Source organism: Tetrao urogallus, assembly GCF_951394365.1.
Source record: "Tetrao urogallus genome assembly, chromosome: 2".
In the NCBI taxonomy this organism is placed as follows: domain Eukaryota; kingdom Metazoa; phylum Chordata; class Aves; order Galliformes; family Phasianidae; genus Tetrao; species Tetrao urogallus.
The window spans coordinates 11,809,618-11,834,275 of NC_136814.1; the positions used below are offsets into that span (position 1 = coordinate 11,809,618).

Sequence of the window (24,658 nt, forward strand, 5' to 3'; positions counted from 1 at the left end):
TTTCTTTATTTTCTTAAATTAAAAAATTATATATGCGCCTATATATGTACATATATATATACACACGCTCACACACGTAGCGTTTATTTGTGTGTGCCTGAAACTTCCCCGAGCTCAGCCTCAGGCTGGGAGCCAAGGTGGGCTGTAAATAAGGCACCACCAGCGCTTGACACTTGGTAAGAATACCGCAGGCTTCTTTTCAAACAACACCTTGAAAAGCTGGTTTTTTGGATTTTTTTTTTTTTTTTTTTTTTTGACGAAGTAATAATAATAATTAAAAAGGAAACCCCATTGCAAACTGAAACAACCATGTCTGGAGAAGTGCGTCTGAAGCAGTTGGAGCAGTTTATTTTGGATGGGCCAACTCAGACTAATGGGCAGTGCTTCAGCGTAGAAACCTTGCTGGATATACTCATCTGCCTGTACGATGAATGTAACAATTCCCCTCTGAGAAGAGAGAAGAACATCCTCGAGTATCTAGAATGGGGTGAGTTGGAGTATATGTCATGTATGTCTGTCCGTGTTCTTGTCTGCTTTGTTATTTATGTGTAAGAGGGGATTGTGTGGAACTTGGTGTTTCACTGGGAGGGGTTATTGTTTGTGCTGCATTTGAACGTGGTGGTGCTAAAAGGAAATCTATATTGGTTATTTATCCCTGAGTTATGCTTTTTTTTATCCTGAATCAAATTCTGGTATATGAACGATAGTTCTATGCCTATAGGCCCAACTGTTGAGCTTTGTATCCTAGAGCTAGTGGGAATGTAGGAGAATGGAAGATAAATCCCCTGATAGCTAGAGAAAGGATCAGTAGACAACCCTCTGACTTGTGTCTGCAGTCACAGCTATGCTGCTTTAAAGTAGAAGGTGTTAATCAAAGAGAAAATCCTTCAGCTCTCTTAAAGGAAGTGCTTGAAGTGTCTGTGAAAATGGAGAAAAATACATTCTTTCATATGGTGGAATTGCTGGTTTAATTACATGCAGTTGAATAGTAGAATGAAACTGTCTTCACTATCCACCATTCCATTTTCTTGTTTAATTTTAGGGGAATATTTCAGTGGCTGTGGGTCTTTCAAATGAGAACAAGTGGATTACAGTTCTTCTCGAGTTATTGCAGAACTGGTTCTTGTTATTTTTTCTTACTTCATTTCCCTCCTCCTAAGTATAGGTGAAAAACAGAAGATGCATCTGACACAAGAGCCTTGATGTTAATGCATACTGTATGTGACCTTCAAAGTTCAAAGTCATGCTGTACTTCAGCATTTACATTCAGAACTACCACATCTGATTTACAATAAATACATCAGCAGGCTACCTGTCTTTAGAAAAGCACATTTCAAAACATAAAAGGTTAATTAGCTGGTTGAGTTCCTCCTTATGAAGCCACTGAGGAAAGACATTGTTTTGATAACTGATCTAACACTGGAGGCTGATAGGTGTGTGTTGTGTGTTTTATTTTCCTGCTCCTCACTGTAGTCAGACTGGCATCTGAAGGGCATCTGACTCAGTAATTAAGTTTCTTATACTGTTCGTATTGCACTTGTCTTTGTTTTCTTACTATCAGAAGGAAAAGCCTATAATTAATGCATTCTAGCTAAGGAGGAAATAGTATTTAAAGTACTTCTGAGGAATCTCCTCTTTAAAATTCTGGCATACAGAAGCTGTGGAAGACTTGTAATACATACTGACTCTCAGTACTTTTTGTATATAGAAATATAGTCTGCAGTGGACTTAGCAAGCTGACAGCCTGTAAATAATAATAATAAATTAACTGTGTCAGTAGAATTAGAATAGCAGTGATTGGAGCCCATCTTGTTGAGTAGCTGGTACATTTAATGTTATCTTTTGGAGGAAAAAAATGTGTTATTCTGAGGGTCTGATAGTACCTGAAGATTTCTGTGGTAGATCTTACAGGCTGCTAATGGAAATAATGTGCTATTTTTTTGAAAGGCCGGAATAAGGTTTCATACTGGCCTGCTTTTTCTGCTGCTTTTCTGCTTCTCCTTTCCAGTTATGCCTTAGCTTCAGATTAAAGCAGTCCCTCCCATTTTCAAGGTAGTGTTGCCAGAGCCCTGTGTTTCCACCAGCTCTGCTCTCCAGACTTAAAACTTGGCATTTTTTCGAGAGGGTTTGTGAGGTGAAATGTAGGAGGAAAGGTCTCTAGTGCCTGCTGTTGAAAGTGTCCAGATGAATGATGTCTTTATCTTGCAAACACTCTTGAGCTGTCTCTCCTGAAAGCCAGCACTCGTAGTGAAACCAGCAGCCCTTGGCGTTTCTGTTCAGATGAGGGGCTCAGCAAAACAAAGTTGTTACAGAAGCGCTGTGCGCTTCAGCTCTTAGGTGTGGTGAGCAGACTGTGAGCATCCTGTTCTTTGATACCATTATAACCTCACGTCTCTTTGCCAGAGAGGTGAAGCAATGTAAATGATGGATTACAGAGAGGGTATATGTGCTTTAAAAGTCAGAAACATGCTGAGCAGTGGCAGCAGTGGAAAGCTGGCAGCCAGAAATCATACTTTCTGTCATGGCCTCCATTGGTGAAGTGATGTCTGAGTGCTTTCAGTTCTTTCTTTGAACTTCTTTACCATTAGGGAAAATAATATCAATTTTACGTCAGGGCTAACTCTTTATTTTGAGTATACTGTGTGAAATAAAGTGCATGTTAATCTATTTCTCCCATCAGTGAAATAGAACTTGGTGCCTGGTATGTCTTCTGGTGAGTGTCAGTGCTGTTGTGGAAAGACTTGGGTTTATGCCAAGCATTCACAAATCTGCATTATTACTGCCAGTAGTTCAGTCTGCAGTTATTGGAATTGGTCTTGGAGTGGTATGAATTGTTTGTTATGTTTGTGCATTTACTAATTACAAAACACAAATTTACTCCAGAGCACTATTCATCTTCCGAAGTTCAGACTTTTAAAAATGGATTTACTCCTAGAAAAAGTAATCTTACTTTCTTATGACTAATAAATATCTATTTGGTGATCACAGACTACTTTTGGATACAATAAGAATTATTATTTTTTTGGTGGGACTGTTGGGCTGTTTAATTTTGTGGAGTTTTTTGTTATCGGTTGTATATTTTTGTTTAAACTGTTCTAGGTCTTAGATGCTTCACTGCATGTGAAACTGAATATTCACAGCACAATGTGAAATTTTGGGGGTGAAAGATTTAGAAACTATTCTAGTATGGAAAAGCTGCTGTGGTCTTAGCAATAGCCATGTGGCTGCTGCTATATTTAGGGGAGCTAAGAAGTTCATCTTCTGGTCCTTGGATCTTTTTAGGACTATTTCATGAACAATCCTAAAACTAGTTCTAGACCTCAGTAAAAAAACAAAAACAAAAACAAAAACAAAAAAAAAAAACACAAAGCAAGGTGAGATGAACATCTGAGATGGCTTTTCGTCTTTTGTTCTGGGTTGTTTTTACTAGATTAGCTCAGCAAGTGGGGAAAGTCAAGTTTCTGCAATATGTCTGAGCTTCACAGGTTTTCAGTCGCTTTCAAGCCTTGAAATGACTTCAACTTGAAGTGCCACACAGTTTATTTTGCGATTTTAGAATCTGCATTTTAAAATCATGTTTTAAAGTGAAAACGGTTACTTTGCCTGTTTTTAGACCTGATTTGCTTTGTGAAGTGCTGATGATTTGATGTCGTTTATATAGGAGCTACAGCTGAAGAAATGCCCTTGAAAACAATCAGTGTGTTTGAGTTCTGGTAGCTAATTAGGGCACAATTTGAGATCATGGGAAGGAAACAAAACTCCTACACTTGGCTTGTTCTACTTATTTAGTGGTAGCTTTAATTTTTATCTCTGTTGACAGCATCTGTGATTTAGAAATGGGATTGGCTAATTTTAGCAACCAGAGCTTACCTGAGAAAGCCTCTGGGTTCCAGGCATTTTGCTTTTCCTTTTCTACATGTATATGAGTTACTCACTGTTACTTAAGACTGAGGAAGGTAAATGCAGGCTGATAAGCTCAACTTGAAAGAAAAATGTGACAAAAAGTAGCTTTAGAACTTTTTTGATCTAAGAAACATCCTTTACAGTGACACCAATTTGAAATGATTTTAAGAAGAAATTAGATCAGCTGTACTTAGGATGCATTAATAGAGAAATAGAGAGAACTCTTCAATATATGTGGAGGTATAAAGAAAGGAAGAGACAGGGAGCTACAAATGGCTCGGTGAGGCCAGTGACTCTTGTGTGATGAATGTAAACAGTCCTTTACTGTGTTTATTTCCTTCTGGTTTTCTTTGCCTTTGGTAGATGGCTTTAATTGTTCTCATTTCATCTTTAATAGAACTGAAATGCTGTGATATTTAGGCAGTGCTGTTATGGTCACAAAATAGACAGCCAGCTTTGCTCTCATACTTCTGATACTCAGATGTGCAGCATCTCTTCTGGCCATTGAAAATGGTTCTATGTCACGTAACTTCTCAAGTCAAAACTGTGGAAATGTTGTGCTCTCTTTGTAGAGTTCTCTAAAGAAAAAAAAAATGGTTTGCCCACATTCTGGTTGGGTTTGTTTTAAAATATTATTAAAGAGAGAAAACTTGCCTATGGACTTCTGTACCCCTTCTCTGTTATTCATCTGTTTGTAAGTCACAAAAGAAACTGCGGGTGTTTTCAGATACAATTTGTTTATATTTTCTTTTTAAAAGAGACTTTAAAAAAAAATCCTTCACCTAAGTCCCTTTTTTTTTTTTTTTTTTTTTTGCAAAGGCATCAGCAAAATATATATATATATATTTTTAAGAAGATGTTGGTGCTAAGTATTATCTAGACAATTGAAATATATTTTGCCATAGAAATGACATTTTAGGCATTATTGTTGATGCCCTTCTGCTATAGTCATACATTTGGGAACATGGCTTGGTCTGAATGATGTGAGAACAGCTATTACATTGTATTTATGAAGGAATGGGTTTCTTGTCGAGGCTTTTCATGTGCTTAACCAAAGGTGAGTTGTGTCATTGCCTTCAGTGGAGGTATATGGAAGTATGGGGAGCCATCTGTGTAGAAGTCACTGTGGCATTCTTGACATGCAAGTTTCTGCCGTTGTTGGCCATAACATGAGATTGCCCATTTATATTAGCTGTTGTTTCTGCTATGCATTTGAAGCTGGCAATTAAGTGCTTTATATTGATTAGTGTGAAAGGAGGTTCTTAAGTGCTGCGGAATAGAAGTGACCTCCAAATCCGTGTCACAGAACGTTGTATAAACAGTGCTTATGGAGATAATAGTTTTGTAATAATTATTTCAATGAAAGAAAAAAGATATTACTGTAAAGTACATAGAAAAAGAGTTTCACAGAATTGCAGCACCTTTGTCAGGTAGCTCTGTGCTTAACCTTTGTATTTTCGTAGCTGTGACCTTATGAACATTTATTTCAGTTCTGATTTTTGTCTTGTACAGAGGAAAGCAATTACTGTAAATTAATCAACGTTTATGGTGTGGTGAAGTGAACTGTGAGGCCATCCAGTTAATTCTTCTTGTTTTAAGTTAGGGTTAAATCCAGTTTACTGAGCAATGAGCTGTTAACCCATTGTGACAAATTTGTTTCCTAAATATCTTCACAGTACACCAAGCTTTTTGCACCTCTTTCTGCTTAACTTGAAGTTGGTGAAGGAGTTTGTTGTTATTGTGGCATTTTCTTTTGTGTTTTTTTTTTTTCCTTTGGGATGGGGAAGGTTGCACTGGGACGCAGGTACTTAGACTGGCTTCTGTTGGTGATGTCCTTTTAGTTGCAAAGGAACTTTGCCTTGCAGAAGTAGAAAGGCTTCTAATACTTCAATTTTCAGGAATTTTAGGCATGCCTTTATTCTGTGCAGAAATTCCTAGTATGCTTTGGTCTAACAGGAGCAAATGGAGAAATACAGTGATTTGCTCAGTGTGCTCTCACAGCAAAGCAATCAACTCCCTGCTACTAAGATGCTTTACATTAGAGTTAATCCGTTGGGTTGTTTGTGGGTTGGTGTAACTGTAAAAAGCACTGCTGCAGTAGGCTGAAGGTGTGTTTGTGTTCTTAACCTTTGCATAGCGTGTAACACTGAGTGTGTGTGCCTTATTGAAACTGCAGCATCTCTGTCTCTTCTCCCCTGAATTTTACTGACATACTCTTTGTAACCGTAGCCTATCATTAGTTCATACCAAACAAGATACTGTGCTGTAAGAACAGTGAACCATTTTGTCTCAGTATTGTTTAATAATTTGGAATATCCATATGTACAAAGATTCAGAGAATCTGCCTTTTTTTTTTTTTTTAAGCTTGATCTTATGTCCATGGATTAGTGCTTGAATTCTGAATTGTAACAGCAAATTGAAGTGATTTCACTTTTGTCAACCTACAGCTGAATGGTCAAATGCTGGTGTTTTTGATATTAGGTTGCAATTAAACTGCAAATAAAAATTGCCTGGTACAGAGTGGACGCAGGCTGTCCCAGAAGTTGTTGTTTTTATTTCTCACATTATTTTCTGAAAATTGACTCTGCAAATTATACTGGATGTGACATTGCAAAATATTCACCTGTACATAGCAACCCTAATGACTTTTATACTGTAAAAAATCTACCACCTCTATTGTCTGTTCACACAGTAAGCTTCTAGAATCAATTAGCTTCTGTTTGCCAAGCCATGAAACCTGGCCATACAAAGGTACAATGCACAGATGAGCCAGAATGAGAAGCAGAGGCCAGCACCTGAGCTCCCAGCTCTTATCTCTTGGCAAGTAAGCCATATCTTCTCTGAGCACTTCTGTTTCTTCCACTTGGTTTTGTGTCTGAACAGCTAGTATATTTTGTTCTGCTCTGGTCTAACTTACATCAACATATTATTTTACTGAAATCCTCGTTAAGCTTAGGAATGCTACTAATGTGGTTGAAAATCTTTTATAAAAAAAAGTGAGTGAATTAGGTCAGTCATGTGCAAATTTTTGTTAACTGCAAGGTTTTTATTTCAAATAGTTTAAGGATGACATTAAGTATAGTGTTCAGAGTGATCAGCTTGCTTATTTCCAGTAATGCACCCTACTGTGCTTTACTAGTGGCCATTGGAAAAATGCCACATGAGGTGTATTCAGACTGGGTAGGCATTGTGTTCTGTAACTCTTCCTTTCCCATACTTACCCAGACTTCCAGTTTAATTTAAATTACTTTTGTTACACAGTATTGTAGGTTTCTTTTGTTCTTAAGGATCTGCTTCTAGGCGCTCCTTCTCACTGCATGTTTTTGAGAAGTGCTTGATCCAGAGTTCGTGTGCCTTATGAGCTACTGCAGGTTGTTTGGGGGAGGGGAGAGACCTTTCACATGCAATATTTATTTTGCTTAGTAACTTAATAGAAATAGCAATTCTTTTAATGGGAAAACCAGGAAGGTTCAGATGGCATTCTAAATAGAAGGAAAATACTGTTTCAGGTACTAACAGCTATAATTGCATTTCCCTCAAACTCTGGGGTTATGTTTACAACACTTTATTGCTATTTTGCTAATTTTCTCTTCAGGCTCAGCATGTCCCTGTGCTTGGGTCAGATCGGTGTTGCCTTAGTTCAGGGGCTTGGAGGTACTCCGTTCTCAGGGTGGAGGATGCGTGAGCGTTTTCTCTGTGTAAAGTGAAATTATTGAAGAGTATTCCCTCTCACTGTTACCCTGTATTCATCCTTTTCATCTTAAAATCTTTCCTTGTTTCAGCTTTTTGTGACTGCCCTCTATCCTGCTGCCCTTCTGATGGTTCCTGCTGCCCATAATTCAGTTTCACGTGTGGTGTGGAACCCTCAGGTCTCCTTTTGTTGAGTTCTTGTTTCCTTTCTAAGCATTTTTTCATGGATAATGTCTAAATCAAAGCTTTAGTTTGTCTTGTGCTGAGGCTACCTTCTCTTCTTCCCAGTGTCCATTCCCTTGTTTTCATCTGAGCAAAATCTCTTTTAATCTTTCTGGTATGACCTGGATATCCTGCCTCAGTCTGAACTTCCTGTGGCCAAAACCATGGCTTCTAGATTTTTTTCTCCTTTTCTTTCTAGTCATCTTCAAACTTGCATGATTTTGTTGGTCAGCTTTCATAATACAGAAATTATGTGTAGAGAGTGGTAACAAAAAGGCGTGTGTATTTCTCAGTAGATTACTTCTTCATATACAGGTGTAGCCACCCGTTGTTTTCTTTGAGCTCCCTGTTTATTTCCTATTTGATTCAGTATGTATCAATTGGTTTACTATCGTGAACAGTTGGTGTATTGTAAGCTCTTGTAGAGCCAGGGGTCTGGGGCTCCTTGTTCTTAGCAGCAGTTAGGATGTGATTTCTTTTGCTCCTGTGGTCTAAATGCAAAGAGATGCAAAGTGAGAGCACAGCTTTATAACTTGAATACCTAAAGCTAAACTAAAGAGTAGAAACAGTAACAAAGGCTTTCATTACAGGAATGCGAAGTGGCTGAAGAAAACGTGATTTGTGCTGTTGGGACTTGGTAGTTGCAAGGTACTTCATGCTGCTGCTCTCTGAAACCCTTTGGCCTTTTTGCCGTCTTTTGTAAATAAAGCACTGTTATGAGAGTGTTTTGCAGGACACCTAGTAACAAGAAAAGGAGGAAATAGATGTTGGTGTTTTAGTTGTAACTTTGCTGTTATCTTGGGTGGAGGCTGGCTGAGACCAGTCTGTCACCGCTCTCTGTTCTGCTTGTACTTACTTGAACAAGAAGGGCATAATTTAGGCTAAAACTAATCCTGCACAAATGTGCTGAAATCTGTTGTCCAGCGCTGTGAACAGATGGTACTGGTGTTTTGTAGTACAAGGAGAGGGATACCCCAAACCTATACAGCTTTGCCTACTGGAGTTTCTGTGCTCCAAGTCCCAAGGCTGCCCCTAAGATCCCTACCGATGTGCAAGGAGGATGTAATTTAGTGCTGAATTTTACCAGCTTCTTCAAATAGGCGTTTGGTATCTGTCACCTCATCGGTAGTAGCCTAGTGACTTTCTCTTTGAGGTGGAAAAGAGAGGGGACAGTGGGAGCAAGAAGTTGCTGATCTGCAATCTAGCTACACTCTGCTTATGCTTCTACCTTGCTTTTATTCAAAACTGAGGTAACTTAACGGAATTTCTCGGTGTTACTTACTGGCAGTAGCATGTTCTTGTAATCCTTGATACTACTGTAGAATGGAATTAGAGGAAACTCAGTTTTTCTTGACATTAGTACTTTTTCTTAGGATTTCCTCTTGATATGCTGATCATTGTTTATTAGCTTCAGTAGAAGCCAAGTCAAGCAACTTGACTGCATGTTTGAGTTGGACATTAAGGTGCTACTGTAGGTGTTTGGGGCTCGTGTGTGTTATCAATGCCATGCAGCTATTCTGCATTGTGGAATACATGATGGTCTTTCTCGGAGTTGTAAAATATGACTGCAGTTTTTGAAATCTGTAATTATGCTGTTCACAGACATTTTGAGCCTATGAATTTCAGCCTAGAATGACATGAGTAGACCCAGATTCTCATCTTTCTCTCTATTTCACTGTCTACCTCGCTGTGCTGTGCCTGGAACTTCTTGTGCTGATTTCCTCTCGTTTAGAGAGAGATCAGATCTCTGCTGAAGGGCATGTTTCCTGGTGTCAGCTCTTCAGAAAGATAACATTTCTGAATGAGGATCGATTCACTAGTGGATCTTTGGGAAAGAAGACTGTGTCTTTCAAAACGAATATGTGAAAAATAGCAATTTGATGGTATGTGTAGAAGGCTGTGTGTGTGTGTGTGTGTGTAGATATGGATTATGTGTATATGAAAACACTTGTGCTTTTTTAATACAGTAAGCTTATATGGACTTCAAGTGGTAGGAGTTGCCTTACAACTGTGAAACAAAACTGTGGTATCTGTCTAATATGAAGAAGAAAGTAACTGTAGGCAAAATCTTGCTCTTGTTTAATGGACGTAAGCCTGATGTTAATTCACTGTTAGCACATAACATAACACAGTTCATGTACTGTAGGCAAAATCTTGCTCTTGTTTAATGGACGTAAGCATGATGTTAATTCACTGTTAACACATAACACAGTTCATGTTTGTCGCTGAGCTTTCAAAATCAAGCTACTTGCTTGAAGGCACTAGCTGGCTATGTAAAACTAGTGCTCAAGTACTGAAGCTTTTTCTAGATGTCCAGAAAGAATGTTTCCTTTGTTTTGATGTAGTTTCTAAAAGTATACTTCAACAATTTATATTTCTTTCCAATTTGGGAAGGTTGTGAATATTCTTTTCTTTCAGTGATATAATTCCTGGTGAGAAGGTGACTTACAGTGGTGCTGGGCACTTGTGTATACTGCCTTACAAATCTGTTGGAGCAAGGGGGTCGTTGTCAACATCTTAAACATCTCCGCAAAGCAAAGGAGGGAGAATGGTGATTTGCTGAAGATGATTCATAAATGCAGATGAAAAGTAATTTTTCTAAGGCCTAGGTTATCTTATAAGTTCCTTCCAAACTTATTTTCCAAGTTTTTGTTATATTTACTGGGGAAATTGCTGGAAGTGTGGGTGGTTTGTAACTTGTGCGCTTTGTTTGTTTAGATTTTTAGCATGCTGTTTGGGCCTCCTATTTTTGGCGTAGTTGCTCAAGTGCCAAATCTCATTTCTGTGGTTCTCCTACTGTGACACCTCTTTCCTTTCTCTCCTGTGATTTTAATACAGCACAGCTCGGAACAGTGGCAATTGTTTTGTTTTCACATAAGGGAAGTGCTGCCGTGAACAAGGCAGTGCTTGTCAGAATTATGTTTTGAGCAGCTGTTAATGTATTTTGAACTCGGTGCTCCAGAAACATTTTCTTTTAACTTTTAAGGAGGTTTATATGTTGCTTTTCTGCAATCTCTCCTGAAGCCTGGTGAAGTGTGTGCATGCCAGTGCTATTTCGGAGAAGTTCTTCCAAAGTGTCTGTTTTGTGTAATGTTGTATCTTCAAATCTGGCATCGTACTCTTATTTACTGAATGAGCCTGTGCTGACTCCTGCTGTGCATAGGGCTTGCTTAACCTGAATAAGTTGGGAGAATACTGTTGGTGGTATCAAAGCATGCCACTGTTAGACCAGAACATTCAGTTCAGAGAGCAGAAAAGGAATATTAGTTGCAGTAGAAACTTTCTCCTTAAAACCTGGCTATGTGTTCAGGAAGTCGAGTCTGATGGCAAGAGTGATAAGCAGAAATGCCTGATTAGTCTTAGAAAGCTTATTCAGGTGGCAACTCCTCACGTACAGAAGTAACTCTAGAAGTTGTAACCCAAGGATGAAGTCCTTGTGTGACCTTGGGTAGTCATTTGCTGAGGTAAAGACGACAGCATCGGTCCTGTGTCACAGTATGGTTACTTCTATGGATGAGGAAATCACTCCTGCCTACTTCTTTTATTTTCCTTCTCTTTTGGTCCTCATGAGCATCTGCTCTCTGCCCATTCCCACTTCATTCCCTGCAAGGAATCGATCTTAAAGCAACAGTGCAAAATAAAACTCTGTTTCTTGCTGTTAATGGGACTTTCAGTAAGAATAGGTGCTCTGCATTTATAGTTAATTTTATTCTGATCTTTTTGTGATTTAGAACTCCTGTGTTCTGAGGTTGGTTGGTGTGGGTTTTTTTTGTAGCAACTTAGTCATACCTTGTCAGAATAGAAATGCTGATCTACCTGTGTTTTTTATCTTATCAGTGCTGTAAAAGAACAATTGAAAAATTATTGTTGAGATAGCAGCTGCCTTCCAAACACAATGTAGTTTTTTGTAGTATGTGATGCTTTGCATAATAAATGAGCCTGCTTCATCGATGGAGGGAGGTCTGTGTAATAAGGATATTCCTGACTGATTTTATTGTTTCATTAGAATCTGTTTACTTAGTATTTTGTTTGGGCAGAAACATGCTTAGTACAAATCTCTGTAACTTGTGTTTTTTTTTCTCTCGGGTTCAAACAGCAAAAATTGTTGTCTCAAGGAAGTTATTAATGATGGACCCAGACTAGAGGAATCAAGGAGCACACACTGAAGCTCCTCTTTGGGAGATGCTGAAGGGTGGATTCGCCTTCCATGGCTTGCTGCCATAGCTGGCCCTTGTGCGCTTCTGGGGTGTGAAGGAGGAGTAATTATTTCTTTACTATTGCCTAGTATTTGTATACACCTAGTATTTGTAAATGACTGTGACTAATGGTCTCACCTTGACTCAGGATACTAGGACTTTAAGAGCTATTCCTTCCTTTGCTGTTGTGTGTGGAAGGTTGTGAACGAATGTGTGCTCTGAAGTGTCAGGATGCACTAAAAAGAATTTGTTTTCTTGCTAGTGTATGAAGAGTGGAATTGAGGATTTGAGTCCACTCTTGGCTCTGTTACCAGATGGACACGGAAAAGAGTAACTTGTAATGACTACTTGGGTGTTTTAAGTGAGCTTTCTTGAAACGGGTGTTAATAATGCAGTAGCAGTTTTCAGCCAGACAACATGACATCTGAAATAATGGGTAGTCATTCACACCTGTGTAAAATCAAAGGCAGTCAGGGAACCAGAGGAGGCTTGTTTATTTGTTTATTTATTAGAGTGGAACAGTAACATCTGAATGAAGTGCCAACAGTGCAAAAGGAGATCCTATGTTAGTATTTGTTTTGGAGAGCTTCAGTAACTCCTTTGTGGGTTTGCTGCTTGTAAACATGCAGTTGGCCCATCTTGCATCTCCTGCTGAATGTTTTTGTTCTTTGTATTTTCTGCTGATGGGTGTATCTGTGTCTCTGAACTGCTGAGGAAGGGTGCAGAGCCAGTTGCTCACTTATATAAGTTGCATAGAGGAGTTTTTCATTCTCCTGAAGGCTCTTGGGTGCTTTCTGTTTCTTAATCTCGTGTAACAGAAGAACTTATATATATGTGTTAGTACAATACTCTTCTACTGTATTCCATTTTGTGGGGTCATTACTGTAGTATGTGAGCTGTAGATTAAATTGTAAGTATTCTCTCTGCTCACCCTTTTGGTTTTTCCTTTTGCTTCTTGTGCTTTAAGCGGTTGTCCGGGACTCTGGATTACCATTCTCAGCACAGCCAAAATACTTCTTTGTTTTAATATACTTTTCTGTACCAAGTATAATAGGGAAGGTACTGTATATCTGTTTAATTCCTCAAAAAGACTACTGCAGGCTATTGTGTTGGAAAAAAAATGTTTCTCTCTTGTGATTTCAGTAACTACTTACTTGTGGTGTTTTGGGCATCATTAGCTGAGGTGAGTAGTTAGAACTCAAAACAAATAACTGAAGTAACAGTAACTGAAGTTTTTCTTTTTTATATTTGTAAGAGAAGGAAAAATACAAGAAAAGTTGATGTGTTTTTTTTTTTTTTTTTTTTTTTTTCTTTCAAGTCTGTGAGTTTGGTAAGGAAACTTGACAAGATAATTTCATCCATTGCCATTTCAGTGGTGCAGCAGAGTATTGGCATTCTGGCTGCCTTCAGGGCACTGCCTTCTGCTTAGTTCCTGCAGAAGCCTGGGACGAAGGGATTGTATTTCAGACCTGTTGTTCCACTTTTGCTAAGGGTTTCAACTCCTTGCTGAACCTTAGCAGTTTATGAACTAAAGTCTCTTCATATATTATGTACCTTGTTTTTTAATAGTTTCAAGTCAATGAAAGGACATGTGGGACCAAGTCTTGCTTACTGGTCTCTCAGAATTACTGTAAGTTCTCTGTGCTTTCTGTCTAAAATGCTCTGTGCGTTAACCACGACCAGAAAGTTAAGCAGCAGTCATCTTTGAGATTTGGCTTGGGATGCTATTTCTGTTGTATTTGTGAAGTTTATATGAGATGTGAAAGAGCTGCCCACTGTCTGCAAATATCTCCATCTCAAGCAGTCTCTAGTACGACCAGGAAGCCAGGCTTACCTGTCACTTGGGAATGCAAAGCCCAATTCATGTGTTCCTGTGTATTTCCTTGATGTCAGCTAATATGTGGAAGATCTTACCAAAGTAGGATCACTTGGTCAAGAGACTTGAGCTTTTTTTGGCCAGCTTGTTATTTGCTGTTTTGGTGACACAGATGTACAGCTGGGCTCTGCAGTCTGACATGTGCACACCTGAGGGCAGTGAACTGATCTCAGGGTGAAATCTATGATAGCAGCAAAGCTTGCTTAGTAAATTGAAGATGTATTGTGTAACTGTACCTTGTGGAGCAGTCAGGAGATGAATTAACTCTTTCTCAGAAATAAAACACCAGATCCAAAGGGAATAAGAAATGACAGTGTTAGCATTATGAAGAAATTTACATTGTTCTTCATGCCTCTCTGAAATATTTTGGCTTCATAATGGCTTAAGCTAGTCATAGCTCAATCGTGGCTCTGCGTTTAAAGGTCAGGGAATTCCTTCTAGTTTGAAAAACAGCAAATGCGAGTATTGTGTATAGCTCTAGCCGAAGTCACCCATACTGCATTTTATTCTCAAATGAAAAGGTGAGATAGACTCTCACTGCAGTCTGACATCTTTCTGGGAATTTCTTTGAATGCAAAGTGTTCATTTCTGTGTTGGTTTTGTTTTTTTTTTTCTTTTGTTTGTTTTGTTACTTGCACACACTTGAGAGTGTTGAGAGCATCGGAAGTCAGGAGGGAGGAGCTATTGGCAGCAGCTCTTTACAGAGGCTCTGACATGGAGCAACTTGAAAGCATGCTGTAGGAAATAGAGGAGGATGTTTGCTGTACATTCCAGGGGTTGTGCTTGCTGTCCTTGTTGGGAGTTTCAAGCTTGGAGGATTGGTAGAAATTGGATTTAGGAGCAACTTGAAGGCCATTTTTGTGTAGATGTATCAAGAATATTATGCAAGTAGATTTAGAGTGAAAGTTTTGATGTTTTTGAAGCAATTATTAAATGAGTTAGCAGTGTGGTAAACATCTAAGAGTTCTTTCTCATTTTTCTTTAATATTTGAAATACGTTTTTAATATGCATTTATGGTAGAAATACCAAAAAATCAAACACAAATGCGGATTGATAGAATTAACAATGTGTGCATGCTGCATTTAGTCTGTGGTTTTCCCACTGCCCCACACCTTTTTGTTTGTTGTGTAGGATAACAGGGATCTGGGAGCTTAGTAACATTGTGTTCTGGAGTAAACTGTGAAACTTAGAGTGAACAAAGCTGTGATTTTGCAGAAAAGGAGAATGTTTTTATGGAGGAAAATGAATGATGTGCTGCAGAATGTGGTTCTTTTGCTGACTGCTACAAAGCTCTTTTTGCAATGCTGGAACAGGCTACTTAACCGCTTACCTTGTACGTAGCCACTAGCTGTGTGTTCATCACCATCCACATCAGCTGGTTGACTTCCTGCCGTTCGATGTGAAGAGATTCTGAGAGCTCAGCTGTCACTGGGTGAGTTGCGGGCCTGCTGTACACTTTATAGTGTTGGGTACTCTAACAAGTTCATATCCGGAGTTCTAGAATTGTTGGTTAATGTTGCATGAACATTTTTTCCCATAATTTATGTCCTAACTTTCTTTGTCTTCGATATAAAGGATACTGCCATAGAAGTACTTTTGACAAATTTTGTGAAAATTCACACAACTTACTGCAAAGTAAGATGTGCTAATTCCAGGAATGACCAGAATATGTTTTATCTGAGCACTGAAAAGATTAGACTGTCATCATTCTCACGCCTATCCGCTGTAATTTGTTACCGTCCTAAAATTGACTTCGTAGCCCTGTTCCACGTTTTTTCTTCGACTCATCTTTGTCCAGGCACAATTTTCAGTGAATAGTCCTTATGTTTTTTAACAGGCTGTTTATAAATTGTACATTATAAGACATACATAGAAATCACATGTTTTTCTACTTTGTTCAGATTAGAACAACCAGTTTCCCTAAACACAGTAGATACTGTTCTTGAAAACAACTTCTGATTTTTTTGTTTTAATAACTTAAAATAAAGTGTGCTGGAGCTGCTGATAGATGAGGAGAGGGAAAAATGTATAAAGCAAGTGATATAACATTTAGTTTGGCTCACTCGATGCAACTATATATATATTTTTAGTGTAAGAGGGGCTGTGCTTAGTAACAGAAGTGAGCACATTTTAAAGCAAGTTTGAAATATCTTTAAATGCAGTGAATTAGAGGCTTTTTGTCATGGGCTATTTTGTCTTTGGGAGCATTATCCAGTTCTTATATATTGCACCTGTCAGTTTGCTTGACCTGTGCTTTGGTGATGTTGCTGTTTTGTTAAACACCCAGAGATAGCTCTACAGTCAGTCCAGAATGTTTTCCTTATGCATCTGAAGGAGGAGTGATCCTAGGGAAGCTGCAGCTGCAAGTTGTTGCAGTGTTTGAAGTGAAGTTTCTCTGCCAGTGGGGAAGGAAGCCAGCATTTCAATTCCAGCCCTAGACACTTGTGGCTGGAAGATAGCGTCCAAGTCCAAAGAGAAGGGACATCTTGTATCTCTTGTATGCAACCATTTTGGGGAACAGAGCACTATGTTTTTCTTCTGAAGTGATAATCTTAGTAGTAGGACCCTACTTTAACTAGCTTTAAATTAAGAAGAGGCATGAGACTGTGTTTCCAAAATCCAAAGTATTGCTTTTTGCGCAAAACAGAAATAAAAAGGCTGCTTCTCATTTAACGACAAAAATACTTAAAGTTGTGCTGCTGCCATTGTGCCATGCATCTGGTTTAGAAAAATGGCTCCTATTGACTGAGCTGTGGGCATCTTGAATCCCTGTTCTGTCTTCGTAGGTACACTTCTAGGCCTGGTACTCTTACCTGGATTCAGAGAGTGCAAAACAAAGTGCGAGAGAGAATACTTCCAGTAATAGCTAACTCTCTCATCCTTACATCCACACAGCTACTTCCATACTGTGTGCAGAAAGGAAATAGGAACGCTATACAAGTCCTGCCTTAAAATGTATTTCTGTGTTCTATTAGACATGGCACACCAGGTTTGAGATCTCTTTGGGTAAAATCCGTTCTTAAAGCATATTTCAGGAGTTAATTAATGCCAGCATTGGATACTCAATCTGTAGATTTCCTCCTTCCATCATAGAGGTATTGCTGTACCTGGAGAGATACAGATAGCAATGATGCAATTATAGGAGGCAGAACAGTTGCTGTACCTTATTAGTTTGTACAGAGTGACGTAAATCACTTATAGGATCAAGGCAGGAAAGTTCAAGACAGATTTATTACTGAATGAATATGATTTTCTCTGGTGGAGCCACGGAAGTAGTCTGAAAAATGGAAATGCAATGCTTCTCTGCAGTCTGATGATAGATTTGCAAGGTATAGAAAAATTATCTCTCAGACTGTCTTTAGAGTGTCTCTGAAAGAGTGTATTTTCATGTTATAGATTCTGGTGTATTAGTTTTCCAAAGAGGGAAAAGAAATGGCATAGCCTTGTATTCTGTTTTCTGCAGTGTTTTACAGTCGGATCAATCCACCTGTATGTTTAATTCTAATCCAGTTCCCAATACTTCACTTCCTTAGTTCTTCTATTGTGAAATGTAGGCAGCAATTGATGCCTTGTTCTCAGGAGTCTTAAAACTTCATTATTTCTAATATATGATGGGCTTTGGAGAATTTGTGAAACACAGTATTATTGAAAGTCATAAACTAATAGTTTAATAGTTTTTAATAAGCTGTGTTTTTTGTTTTAGCATTTCTAAAGTCTTATTAAGACTTAAAGATTTTTGTTAATTAAAATCTGAATGTATTTTAGTTTCGGAAAGTAAGCTGCTCTCTGAAAGCTGAAGGAGGATGTTGCAAAATTACAGATGTGTACTATTTTTAATTCAGAAGAGGTATTCTGTAGTGATGTAGTAAAACTCCAGTGCTCCAATGGTTTCCTCCTTAGGAAGGTGTGGTCATGACTAATGTTATTTCTGAAGTTATTCTCGCTGTACTCATAGCTTTCCATATATTGATTTAAGTTAAATTTGATTGGACTCTGGATAGGAAGTAATTAGATATTTAAGGTTTGATTTACTTGGGTTCGTTTTAAACACTTTGGTGAACGTCTTTGGGTTTTGGAAGCACACCATTGGAAGATAATACTGAAGAAATGATTGCTTCCAAGGAGCAATAAGCATGCTTTAGTGGTGTTGTTGTATTGGAAGAGTCTAATGTAAAAGAAACAGAACTGTCTTCTGGCTGCTAACAGTAATGTATGACTTGTAGAGCTGTCAGATGGTTGAACTTTCTTTTGGACCTAAATAGTGTTTGCGTACTGTGATAGATGCGTGTTTTACATTACAGTGTGGAAAAGGCTCTTTCGCAGCTTTCCTGTGCTGTGTGGGTTAGGGTTAGAAAGGGCCCAGCATGGGCTCCTCATGGGCTCCTAGGAGGCATCTGCTCCACTGTGACGGTCTCTCGGGCTGCAGAGCGATCTCTGCTCTGGTGCCGGTAGCACCTCTCTTCTGCTTTGACCCCACTGTTGGTAAGACTGCTTCTCACGTTTTCCCTCACTCCCCTCTGGCGTTTTGCCCTTTCAAGTACGTTTTCCCCAAGCAGCATGTGTGACTGAGGGGCTCAGCTGTGTCTGTGCTGGGGGGTGCTGGGGTCAGTCAGCGCTGCCTGGAAGCAGACATGCCTGGCACAGGGTCGCACTCCTCAGAGAGCCCTGCGGCTGCCCCACTGCCAGCACCTCGCCATCTGCACCCAGCGTGCCTCGACAGGTGATGGAGGTGAGAAGTAGTCAATAGTAGAAGTTGTTTTTTGTAGCTGGGTTCATAAATCTGTAATTAGGCTGGTAGAGGTGCATAGGTCAAGTAGACTTGTACTAAAGTCAGTTTCTTAAATTGACTGCTTTGTTGCACAGCTGTATTTTCTTTGCCACATTGTAGCAGAATTTCAGTGTTGTTACAGTGTGTGAAATTGTAACAAAGCGTGCAGCGATCAATGATACAGGTACTGGAGTTGAACGCATCCTTAGCAGGTTTGCTGCAGGACTGAGCTGGGAGGTGCTGTAGACTCTGCAGGGATGGAAAGCCTTAGAAGAGGGCTCTAGATTGAATCACAAAATATCATGAGTTGGAAGGGACCCACCAGGATCACTGAGTCCAATCCCTGGCTCCATACAGCACCACCCCATCCCAGGATGGGAATGGCACAAAGCTTCACCAGACAGGTTCAGACTGGGCACGAGGGAAAATTTTGTTACCCTGTGATCAAACATTGGAACAGACTTCCTAATGAGATAGTTGATGCCCCATCCCATGCCTGTCAGTGTTCAAGGGGCATTTGAATAAAGCCCTGGATAATATGCTTTAACTTTTGGTTAGCCTTGAAGTGATCAGGAATGGTGGTCTTTGTAAGTCCTTTCCAACTGGACATGCTCTAAAAAATTCTAAAAAATCTATCCAGTCAAATAAGACAAATGAAAGATTGATGTCCTTTTTTTTTTTTTTTTTCAATTTTTTTCTATTTATGATGTTTTCCAGTTCTAATTGAAAATTTCTTCTCTTTTACTTCATGCCTTCAGTTTTTGGTGATTACATTTAAAGATTGTCAGCATTGCTTTCATTGTTGTCAAGCACAAGAATTTCAAAGTTCACTTGTAGGACCATAATGGCTTTGCTTGCTCTAATAGGCTGAAATCATTATGGTGCAAATCAAAGCTTTTTGTGTTGCATCTGGGCCAACACAATCTCATCAGTTCTGTCATCGTCTTGTTGGAGAACATGAACAGTTTTTTGGTGCAATTTAACCAACGTTGGTAATTACTGACTGTTGTCTGTTGTCCACTCGTGTTAATTTTAAGACCATTTCATGTTTCTCAGACTTGTCTAGCTCTGTTACTGATAGAACTTTTCTATTACTCTATAATAATGGTGTATAATAATGGTGCAGAAGTAATTGGTATCATTTAGCAGCATATGTGTGGTTGTGGGTTTTTTTTTTTTTGTGAGCTTTCTATTTTTGATACCTCTAAGGAAGCTCTTAATTTCACCAGTTTGAGACCAGAGAAGGTCTCCAATGGGTGTTAAGTAACAAGTAGACCATTGTCTGTCAAGTGTGCGTTACATTCAGATCCCTTCAGGGACAGCTCTTGGGGTGCCCACAAGTTAGACTAACTTAGCTTACAGTGGCTGCGCTGGAAATCAGTCTGTTTTGAGTGAGAGCAAAATAAGAACAAGTAACTGAATTTTTAAATGTATCAGTTTAAAATGAATTAATACATTAAATGCTTTTAGACTTGCATCCTAGTTAATGATCAGTCTTGGTTTTACCAGGGACTTGAAAGGTGGAATTGTCCTTCTGGCTTTGGTGATGATAGGCAAGTCTTGAAATTATGAAATATAGTAATGAACTTGCTGTTCCAAAACTGGAATCGTTGTTTTTAAGTAGAAGTTAGCTCATTCTATGACAATTGCGGTGTTCATGACACCTGCTTAGGAGTAGCCTGCAGAACAACTTCTTCAGGCTCGGTTGTTTTTAAATAATCCCTGTCAACACTAGGCATTGAAGATGTGCCAGCTATGCCATGGTCTCAAACAGCTGCCAGGCGTCACTTCTGGCACATGGCCATCTTTAGATTTTGTTGTAACCTGTTAATATAGAAAATGAGAAGACTGCTTTCTTCCAGATCGGTTACACTGTGATCAGTGAGAAGAGGAAGAAAAGGTTCCAAGTAGTGAGAAATATTTGTTCTTTCCAAGGAAGGTGTAAATGAGACCTGATCGGTGGCTGCTGTTACTCACTTTGCAAAGCGCTTTCCTGAGTAAGAAGGATGTACTTACCACGTGCCTTCCTGAATCTGATTCAAAGCTCACAGTGCTATTTGTCTTTGGGCTGAGTTAAGCTGTGCGATTGTAATTACAACCAACTTACTAGATATTAGCCAGAAAGAATATTTAAAATTACTAAAGGAAAGAGAAGTTTATGGATGCTTTCCTTTTCTGATGAACTAAAAAGACAAATGCAGTGATGAATTTGAAACTTGAAATAAGTGAGAAAACAGCTCTTGTAGGGAATTCAGTAAGGGGAAACTTAGGGGGGAGAAGAAAGGGAAGTCGTGTACTTTATTTGCATACAGCTTTCACCTTAAATAGAGCTATCTAAGTGGCAAAAATCTGTTCACAAAATGGAACTTTCATGGTCATTCAGTGATGTCCCACTGAATGCTGAGCTGATCAGAGAACTTTTAATTTGGAGAAGCATGTGGGCTTAAGTTTAGAAGCTTGGTTATCATTTACAATGCTGTATCTTGCATGTGTTCTTCACTTGAACTACATAATAGAAGCTTATATTTAATTCTTGCTTCCTCTTGGTTACTTGGTGATCTTGTTCATCCCTTGACAAAGCCTTTACAGTTTTCTTCAGTTGCAGAAATTAAAACTGGGGGGAGGGTGATCCAAAACTGAACAAAAACAAAAAAAAACCCAAACTCATCAGGAGTAGATTGTCCAGCATGTTCACTTGCCAGAAGGATTTTCACCAATTTCTTTGTACATTCTTTCTTTATTCTGAAGTTCCTTAAGGTATCCATAAAAGATTTTGCTAGAGGTGAACTGAATAAGGACTTATTTTGGGGCCTGCTAATTAACCTTACTGGATTAGAGCGCCGAAATAAATGATACTGTGTCGACACTAGGATTTCTTGGGTTAGACAAAATAGCTTGCTTTAGAAGGTTCATGTTCTTTTGATAGAATGGTTAAGGAGGATAATGCTGCAGGCTGTGCTTAAGCATTGTTATTACACAGTTATCATGTTATAAATTACTGCCTGGAAATCAGGATTGCATGTAATCTTCACTTAATCATTATCTCACAGTCATTATGTATTCCTGGAAAACCACAAATGTGTGCTAAAAATCAGTGCCTGTGTAATAACAAGTACTGCAAAAAGTATAAGAAGAATGAAAGCAAAAGTTAATATTATATGAAGATGAAAAGGCAGTGCGTGGATGTAATTTATGTCATGTTAAAAGATGTAAATTCAGCCTGGTGAAGCATTGTTTATAGAAAATCCATCTGGTACAGGATTTAACCATCTACTCCAGGTAATGAGCTGTGAAATTGAATGGAATTATATAGACCAATTACACTTAGTGGTTTGCAGATATGTAACTCTTTAACTCTTCACTTACTGTAACCAAAATAGATTGATATTTATTTGACATTTGCTGTTTTTTTTTTTTTAAAAAAAAAAAACAGCAATCAATACTGTGTGTCTGTCATCATTTGTTCAAGAACTAACGTGCTGATGTTTATTTGGATGAGTGCTGCTAGGTGTTTTATAGGAATATGCACTGACACTTGTTAGATGCTCTCTTACTCATTGATTTCTCTTAAACTCTGTTTCAGTAACACAACAATTGCATTGCAGTGCCTACAGGCCACTTTCATGCCTTAAGATGTTTGTAGCTATTTAGGGACTCTTTGACGTTTGGTCTTCTCAGATACCTTTTGGCACCCACATGCAGCTCATATATTAGTATGTCACAGTATGCATACTGGAAAACATTTCCATACTTTGTTTCCTCCTCCATCCAACCTCATTTGTGTTATACCTCACATAGCAGTTGAAAACAGCTCAAAGATACATGCAGTGTATCTGTCTTGATACTTCTTTAGTTTGAAATCTCGCATTTCCTGATCGTTTAGTGAAGCCACAAAACATACTAATTTATAAGTAGATTTAATTTAATACTTGCTATGGTTATTTTTCTAGTTGTATAGATCAAGTTAGATCTTCAGGTTACAAGCATACTGATAATGCAGTTTCTATTTGGGCATGTTCATTAAATCACCTGAGCTGAAAGATGCCTTATGTTGTACCTTATGGCTTGCAGTATGGTAGAAACAAATCAGAGCTGCTTTGTTACTGCGTGGTTGTTGTTTGTCAGTAACTGTTCTTCTAATCTCTTGGGTTTTCTCCTTTCAGTGAATCTGAGTATTCCTTGTAGGTATTTATGGGCTGTTTACAATCTCTGATATCACTGAGACTTGCTGTACTTGCTTTATTCTTTTGTAATACTGGTTGACAGATGGGTGAGTTCCTCCTGGCTTCCTCATGTGGTGTCATAGGAAGCCACATTTAACTGATTATGTGACTGAAGAGTAATGATACAACCACAGGAAATCCTGTGGCTGAAAGCAGCTTAGTTCTCTACTTCTGATAATAATTTTGTATTTGCAAGATATTGCATTTAATTTAGGGATGAACTTTGTCGTGAGTTTTAAAAGGTGGTGCTTATTGCAACATAAAACAGAATGCTTATCTATCTATATATAAGTAATTATATATATATATAAAATATTTAAAATAAAATATATATTAAATTTTGTGAAGAAACTTTAGATACAGCTGCAGATATTTTCCCCTACCCCCTTAATTTTAAGTATTTTTTAAAAATTGGTTATCATGCTAGGTAAAACCAGGGAAAAGCATGAAATTCATCAGCATGTCTGCTTTTTAATTTGTACATACTGTTACTGATGTGCCTTCTTATTTATAAGTTAAGGAAATAAATACGTTCCTAAAATAAAGGGGCGAGGGAAGAATAAAACACTTTGAAAACAGAGGAAGGTGATGTGAGAACTAGATGGGATGGGGAAAAAAGGTCAGGAAGTGCTGAGCTGTGCAGCCCCCAGGTCATTGGTATCCTTGAAATTTGTAGTCCCTGACTCCTGAGCTCTGAGCATCAGCCATCTAATACTGCTGGTGGCAGTTACTTATTGGGTGTAAGTACTGGTGCTGGAGTTGCTCAGTCCAGTTGCTGCCATGCGTCACGGGGTGCTGGAGAGGGCATTGTTCCCTACCTCCTGCGTGGGATGTAGCCAGCTGTGGCACTATTCATCTGCTTGGGGTGCTTAGGTTATGCCTCTGAAGCCTTCTGAGGATGGTGTTCTCTCTGGGTAGTTGGTATGAAGACTCAGGAGAGAGGAAGGAGGCAGCAATGGTAGAGACAACAGTACAAAGCAAAGCAGTTTGAGAAATGCTGATTTAATCTTGTTTGTCTTTAAGTTCTGTTCCTGTAGTTCTCTCTCTTTCTCTTAGAGACCAGTATGCAGAGCTTTCTGTAGTTCTAACAAATGTTACAGGTAGAAATGTTGACCATGCAAGTTTACGTAATGTGTCCAAGGACTTGTTTATTGAAACAGGAGCGAACTGTTGAATATTAACAATATTAATGTGCACTTCCACTGATGATCTGAGCATATACATCTTGAATACGTTGCTCTTCAGAACTTAAAATGAAATTTAAAACTCTGAAAACATGGAAATTTATTTTGAATGTTGATAACATTTAGAAATGGTCTAGAATAACTTGTGGAAAGTGGTATTTTGGAAATAGGAGCAGTAGTACTTACGAGTAAGTAGTCAGAAAATGACTGAAAACGACATAACAGTATCAGAACTGAATTTGCTTTATTTCCTTCCTCGCTTGAAGCATTAAGAACACTCTGCAGTGGAATGCTTATTTGTTGTCATCAGTAACAGCTTTGGGGAAGAGGCATGCTGTTTGCTGAAAGAATTAAGACGACTGATTGTCTAATGCAGAAGTCTGGACTGGAGGTGGGGATGTGGGTGGCTTTGCCAGACTGCCGGAGTCCTCAGAGAGTGCCTGTGAAGTTTACTTAAATAGCACTCTAGGTATGCTTCTTTGGAAAATTTTTTTCTTGCTTCACAACAAAGATTAGGGATGTAACATCTCACTTGAGATATGTTTTTATGCAACTTTCTGACCAACATAAAAAGACTGTGGAATGAAAGAGTGCA

At 38.6% G+C, this 24,658-nt stretch overlaps 1 protein-coding gene across 4 annotated transcripts in view; it reads left to right on the forward strand.

Moving 5' to 3' along the window:
- Window positions 1–300: 300 nt before the first annotated feature.
- CDC42BPA (CDC42 binding protein kinase alpha) overlaps window positions 301–24,658 on the forward strand; it is a gene marked incomplete at both ends in the record, with an annotated part of 150,362 nt that continues 126,004 nt past the window's right edge. For 3 of the 4 annotated variants that reach the window (XM_079550159.1, XM_079550160.1, XM_079550161.1), the window contains one exon: window positions 310–487. In XM_079550159.1, coding sequence (XP_079406285.1) covers window positions 310–487 — 178 coding nt within the window. Of the gene's footprint in view, window positions 488–24,658 lie in introns of all 4 variants that reach the window. The other variant, XM_079550162.1, reaches the window with a different exon arrangement.